This window comes from Culex pipiens, chromosome 2, assembly GCF_016801865.2.
Source record: "Culex pipiens pallens isolate TS chromosome 2, TS_CPP_V2, whole genome shotgun sequence".
Lineage (NCBI taxonomy): Eukaryota > Metazoa > Arthropoda > Insecta > Diptera > Culicidae > Culex > Culex pipiens.
This window is the reverse complement of record NC_068938.1, coordinates 35,525,985-35,533,031: the sequence shown is the minus strand read 5'-3', so window position 1 is coordinate 35,533,031 and position 7,047 is coordinate 35,525,985. Positions and strand designations below refer to the sequence as shown.

Sequence of the window (7,047 nt, the reverse complement as noted above, 5' to 3'; positions counted from 1 at the left end):
ATTTAAACTCAAACAAATAATGTTAATTAAATTTAATTTACCATAAAACATGTTCAAACGCCCTTACAAAAAGAAGTTTGAATGTTTCACTCTTTGTGCTTATGCCGCAATTCCGGAAAAATAATTGAAAAATACATATAAATTTAGCATGTATGCTCGCTTTGAATGTACAGTTCAAATGGTTATTAGACACTTTCAATTTTATCAATGTTTTTGCTTAAATAAAATTATGAAATCGTTTTTTTTATTGCCTTTCGCATTTATGGGCATTTTATGAGAAAGTGGGGGAGGGGACTATAGAGTTACAAAAACTTGAAATAAAATTTGGCAATAACCTATTTTGTCTGGATCTGCTTTTTAACTCGATAACAGTTATTTGGGTGATAATTTTGTCTTAAATAAAATGTGAAGAAGAATTATGTCACGTTGCTGTAACGTTAGTTTTTTTTATTGAATGATGTATTTACTTATTTTGTATAAATTCCAAAAATAAAATAAACGATAAAAAACTAAATATACTAGAAAAACAAAAAAACAGTCCAATTCTTTTTCAACCTCTTACTCAACAATGTTTTCTTCTCCCTTCGACCGGCCCCATTCGCTTCACGCTTAAAGTCACCCAGCTTTAAGGCTTCCTCCGGGGGGCTCCCACTGCTGCTTCACTTTTCGCAGCCAAAACTTCCTCCACCGTGACAAGAGCCCGTACGCATCGAATCGTCTGTTCACCTCAAGCCGCCCCGTAGCAGCAGCCTACCGTTGAATTGTCGTCTTCACCGTGGCTGCTGCTGTTCAGGTCCGCTGCGTTTTGTTTTGCTTCGCAGTGCTCTCCAGCAGAAGCAGCAATTATTATCCGGTCGAGGACCAAGCGATCGAAAGCCGGTGCGGCGAGAGAGCGAGTAGAAGGAGAGCAACTCCGACAAAACTCCGACAGGCCGATCGACCGCGGCGCGGCTGAAGAACTTTGACACACTCAGAACGGACACCTAGAACGTCCACGAGACAACGACGCAAGGTGCGCATGTCTGACCCGAAGAAGAGCCGTGAGAAAGTGTTGGTGGTCGGAACTCCGACAGCGTGGAAGAGGCACCCTGTGCGGGGAGAGAGAGAGAGAGTGAGAGAGCGGTGCGAGAGCGAGAGTAGAGTTGCGGGAGAGATAATTGCAGGATCTACGCTTGTTACGCGGCAGCAGGGTTCAGGGCAAGCGAATCAATAATTGTCCTGCGAGAGAGCGTTCGAACGTTGGGAAAGAAGAGGGAGAGCGCAAAAGTGCGCGCACGGCACGACGGGCGGCGGGTTCGTGTGTTTTGCGTGCTCTCGCGAAGAATCAGTCAATGCTTGTTTACCGTGCCGCTCGGACGTGTGTTGCGATCGAACTCCGTGTGCGTGTGACGGATCCGGATTGAGTGTTGAGGAAGTTCTTTAGTGAGGAAGAGCATTGGCAGAAGCCCATCTAAGAAAATTTTAAGGGGTGCTTATACACAGAGTGTGAACGAAGCCTAACAAAAGAAGGGAAGCAATCTTCGAGGCGGAATCAAAACGGAGAAAAGAAGCACACGAAATTCTTGCCGAAAAGGGAAAACCGAGGAAGTGAGATATTTGGTGGAGTGTTGAACTTTGAAGAAGAAGGAAGGTGAACATTACTCCGAGGAGGAGGAGAAACGGGAGGCTCACAACAATCATGTGTAGCGAAGAGGAGAAAAATCAATCGCAGTTGTGTTGAAGGGAAGCCGAACACACGTTAATGCACGCGCAAATCATGCTCTGGACTGGCGGTGAAGCCCGAGCAGCAGCTGAACGAAACAGATGAAGAATAGTGGGAAAGATGATGGCCGGAAGTTGGTAATTATCGTGCCCGCGCGCTGAATTGAGATTTCAAAAGCCAATTTCGGAACGGAAGCTGGGCGAGAAGTTGAGTGCTCGTCCGTTCCAAAAAAAAAAAAACGATCGCCGACCAGGTGAAGCAAAGTGGTGGGTTGCAACCGAAAACCGCAAGGATTTGTGCAACCGATGGATTGATGTAAACATTGGGGACCGTGTGAAAGTGAAGACCCAAGAGGAAAGCCGAAGTGGGTGCTGGAAGCAGAGAATCGTGGCCGAGAAAAAAAGGATTATGAAATATTCAATTTCCGACTAAGAGGCTTTTCGTGTGCGTTTCACGGTGCTGATCGATTGTTCTGGCCGCACGAACGCGCACGCACACATTGGCCACTAAACGACCGCGCCAGGACCAGGATCCCGCATCGAAAACCGTATTACGTAATAAATTTTCGTATAAAGCACACACATAACAAGGATTAAATTGGATTTATTACCAGTGAATGAAAAATAGATTTATGCATAAAATTGATTTTTTATGATTTTCTTCACTACCAACGAGTCTGCCATTGTGTCCTAGTGTGCTTGTGTTTGTGTGTGGAAGTGTACCCTACGAACGAAGGTCCCGTAACCAGTAATGTGATCATCATAATTCCATTTTAATATTTTCGTGCGGCCAACCTCTCACGACGATTTCGGGCAAGGTGTTCACGGTGAAGGGAAAATAGTTCCGTGGAAAATCAATTTGTGAACCGTCGTCCTCGGCGTCGACAAACAACGAGAAGACCGAACCAAGAAGAACGGGCAAAGCTAATGAGGTGGAAAAGCGAAAATCACTTTAGTGCTCATTAAAAAAAGGTCCGGCCAGTGTGCACTACTAGCTGGCGGTGGGACAGCAAAAACAAGAAAGAGAAAAAAAAGTGGAATCTATCTAAAATGGTATATAAGTGCGGCAACGCTTTGCGCCAAAGGAAAACCACCCCCAGGATTAAGTGTGATTAAGGAGGTTGCGTTGCGATAAACTGAAGCGTGAAGCGCCTGAGGAAAAGTTTTGGGTGACGAAGGAAGACCCAGTTTTCGTAGCAGCAGCAGCAGCAGCACCAGCAGTGATTATGATCGAACGTGCGTGTGTTTATGTTTGTGCGGCACCCCACTTGGCACATCGCTAAACCAGTCGACCGGACGATCAAAGGCGAAAATTGTATAATCCCTCTGGTAATAAGCTTAATAATTTGTAATCCTCAACGTTGCCGAGCAGACCGTAGCAGCGACCGTTTGGGCGCAATTATCCAGCGCCGAAACTGATAATCTAGATCTAAGGTCCGTCCCAAACGCGCGCGCTGGCAGAAGTAGAGGGAGAGAGCAACCGGTCTAATCCAAAAATCCCTCTTTATTCGACGACGACGGGCACTCGCTAGAAACGGAAGGAAGCTCCAGCATCATCAACGCCGCTGGCCCCGCTCAAAAGCAAACACTCGCACACATAAATGAAAGCCTTTCCTCGGCATCGTCCACAACTGCTGCGGAGCGTCTGATATGGTCCATGCCTTCGTCCTGCACCGACAACAACAACCCAGTACCGAAACTCTCGCCCGAGATTGATGATAGCAAATTGTGTGCTGGCATTTTTGGTCCGTTCCAGTGAGTGAAAATACCCCATCCCGACCCCCATCCCTTAGTGACATTGAAGAAGCGCTGATCAGACATCTTCATCATTAACATGACTGACGGCAGGCATCGGCACGGCAGCAGCAGCAGGACTGCACCCCCAACCACCACCTCGCACAGTAGAAGGACGATATCGCATCGAACGAGGTGGAGTTGGACGGCGGTGCTGCTGGCGATTATCCTAGCCGGGTGTATCGTGCGGAGCGCCGATGCGGAACGCAGCTGTCCGGCGTCCTGCCAGTGCAAGTGGAAGGGCGGCAAGCAGGCGGTCGAGTGCATCGACAAGCAGCTGATAATTATACCCGAGCACATTGACTACTCGACGCAGGTGCTGGACATGTCCGGCAATAATCTGCAGATACTGCCGCGGGAGACGTTCATACGGACGAATCTGCTGAACCTGCAGAAGCTGTATCTGCGCAACTGCCGGCTCGGACAGATTGACGACGGAGCGTTCGCCGGGCTGACGAACCTCGTTGAGCTGGACCTGTCGCTGAACCTGCTGACGGCGGTTCCGTCCGCTTCGTTTCTGCACATCGCTTCGCTGCGAGATCTGACGCTGGCGCGCAACCACATCCAGAAGATCGAATCGCACGCCTTCCGGAACGTATCGAGTCTGACCAAGCTGGACCTGTCGTACTGCGAGATCCAAACGATCGCCCCGCAAGCGTTCGAGGGGCTAACCTCGCTGCACTCGCTCAAACTCAACGGGAACCAGCTGTCCGAACTGCGGCCTAAAACGATCGAGACGCTGAGCAAGCTGCACGGCGTGGAACTGCACGAGAACCCGTGGGTGTGCGACTGTCGGTTACGGGCGACCAAGGTGTGGATTACGGACAACAACATCCCGTATCCGATAGCACCGATTTGTGCGGGAGGTCCCGAGCGGATCATCGGCAAAACGTTCGCCGAACTGCACGTGGATGATTTCGCCTGCAAGCCGGAAATGCTCCCAGTGCGGAGGTACATCCAAGCTTACACCGGGGAGAATGCAAGCATCGAGTGCCGGACCAGTGCCGTTCCGTCGGCCAACGTCAACTGGTACTGGAACGGGAAGCTGCTGGCGAACAACTCACAGTTTAGTTCGTACCAGCGAGTATACGTATACGAGCAGGGCTTGTTCGAGAAGCGCAGCCGGCTGGTGCTGACGAACGCCCAGGAAACGGACTCGAACGAGTTTTACTGCGTGGTGGAGAACCGCGCCGGGACGGCCGAGGCGAACTTTACCTTGCACGTCGTAATGCGCGACATCGGATTCGCGATCGAAAACAAGCAAATCATTGGCCTGAGTGCCGCACTAGTAATACTGATACTGTTCATACTGCTCATCATCCTCTTCCTATTGGTCCGACTGCGGCGGATACCGATGACGGAGACGAAAACGCCCGGCCAAGTGGAGGTGATCACTTCTGTAAGTCCGTCTAGTAATGTAAATGGCAAGGTGAGCACACCCATTAATGATGTCCATTCTCCAGATCGAAAAAACTCCGGCGATCTAAAGTGCGCCAATCCGGTGCAGAAACCGCCCCGGTTGACCGATCTGCCCTACTCAACGTCCCATTACGACGCCGGCGGCAGTCTGATCGCGGCCGGCAACTGTTTCGTGTCGCCAACGCATTCGTCCGCTGGGAACAACCCAGATCTGATCAACGACACGAAGCGGCTCGGTAGCGTGAGCGATCTGGCCGGAAACCAGCAGGGCGGCGGCACCCTGTCGGCCAACGTGGCCAGTGCCCTCAATACGCTCTCGCTGATGGATCCCATCGAGCGGCCGGGCAGTGGCGAGTACAGCCGCGCCGGCTGCGACTCGCTGTATCCGTCCGGCCTGTGGGAAACGCACAGTTCGAACCTAACGTCGGCGCTGGAACAAACGTCCGACATGCTGCTGACGCGAACTCCCAGCGGCGGTGGCTACACTGCCTACTCGGACAAGGTCCCCATTATCGGTGCGCACAACAACAACATGATGAACCTGGACGACGAGACGTCCTCCGTGGACTACCTGAGTCGAACCTTTCCACGGACGCACTTCGGGATGACCCCGGCCGGACCGGGAGCGGCCAGCAGTAGTGGTGGTGGTGGCGGTGGCGCCGTTGGTGGCGGTCCTACGCCCACCGGCGGATACCCGTCCGACTACGGGCTACCGATCGTGCCCGGGGCGGAACAGCTGCACAACAAGCTCAGCAGTATACAGCCGGCGCACCACGGCAGCACCGGAAGCATGCCGATGAACGCGAAAACCCTGCGGGTGTGGCAGAAGGGCGGCGTGCCGGTGCTGCCCCCAGTGACGGCCTTGAAACGTGCATTATCCAACAGTCGAAACTCCCCGGACGAGGGCTACCAGGAGGGGTGCGGTACTGATGTGTAGTCAATTGTTTAAATTTTCCGTTTTTTTCGTGTATAGTTTTGTTATATTATTTGTCGTGTACGAGTATGAGATCGAGCGAGAGAGAGAGAAACCGAGAAAGAGAGAGGTTATGTTTATTTTGTATACAAAAATATATACCACGGTTGTTTGATTACTTTGTACATTCCTGGTTAGAACGGAACGAAACGAAACTTGCTCCTTATCGTGTTTTCGACTGAAGTTTAAAAAAGAAGTGGGAGAAAGTTTTGCCGCGCAAACGAGATGAAGAAACGTGAGAAAAAGAAAAAGTTGTGCACGACCGACGACGGCAGCATCCCGGGTGCAAGTAGGAGAGGAGGAACCGCGAGGAGGTAATCCTTTTTGAAATGAAAAAGACTTGTAATTTAAAAAAAAAACTAATAAAATGGTAATCAATTAGGTGTACAGATGGCAAATAAGAAAACAAAAAGAAAACTAGTTTATATAATTATAGCGATGAAATAAATTATATATACACATTCAATGAGGAAAAAGTATATAAATGGTTAAATTGAAACAAAAAAATCGAAAAAAAAACACAGAAAAAAACTAGGCTAGTTTTATATATGAAAAAGCAAAACCCTGTAAAAAGTTAAATTAAATTAAAAACCAGAAAAAAATCGGAGTAAATAAAAAAACCAAAGACTATGAGACGAGAAGTAAAAATCCTTCAAAACTCTTTACGGCTGCAAGGAGTGGCAAAATCGAGCAGATGTAAAAACTAAAAAAAAAACTAAAGAGTAAAAAAAATCTGTGGAAAAAACAATGCTAGTACGGAGCAGCAAAACCTACATACCTTAGTAAACGATCTTTTAGGAAAGAAGAGAAATAAAAAACTGAGTAAATGAAAATCGAAAAAAAAAACACATCTTTTGTTTCTTTTGTTTTATTTATTGGTTGATTTCACCGTCCTTTCGTTCGTTCGGCCCCCTTCAAAATTGTCTCAAGTTTTTCGTCGACCATCGATGGCTACTTAAGGTTGCGCCCACTCCCTTTTTCCCCCGAGGGAAGGAAGATTCAAAAAGTGAAGGAAAGCAGTTCTGACTGGGTAAACTTTATTGTTACAGATGGAAAACTTTTCTCTCTTTTTTGTTGTTGCGAGTTTTAGCGGTCATTGTCGAAGGTTATTGAAAAAATGGGGAGAGCTGTTCTGTGTTGTGGTGATGTGTTTAATGTGT

General features: G+C 48.6%; 1 protein-coding gene across 1 annotated transcript; it reads left to right on the top strand.

Annotated features, from left to right (window-relative positions):
- The first annotated feature begins 1,331 nt into the window (after positions 1-1,331).
- On the top strand, positions 1,332-6,733 carry LOC120415706 (amphoterin-induced protein 2-like). The gene has a single exon (XM_039577300.2). The coding sequence runs from the start codon at positions 3,536-3,538 to the stop codon at positions 5,849-5,851; it is 2,316 nt and encodes a 771-aa protein (XP_039433234.1). The 5' UTR covers positions 1,332-3,535; the 3' UTR covers positions 5,852-6,733.
- The last annotated feature ends 314 nt before the right edge of the window (positions 6,734-7,047 follow it).

Bases quoted from the DNA above. Each gene is read 5' to 3' on its own strand.
- LOC120415706 (XM_039577300.2), top strand. From the start codon at position 3,536: ATGACTGACGGCAGGCATCGGCACGGCAGCAGCAGCAGGACTGCACCC.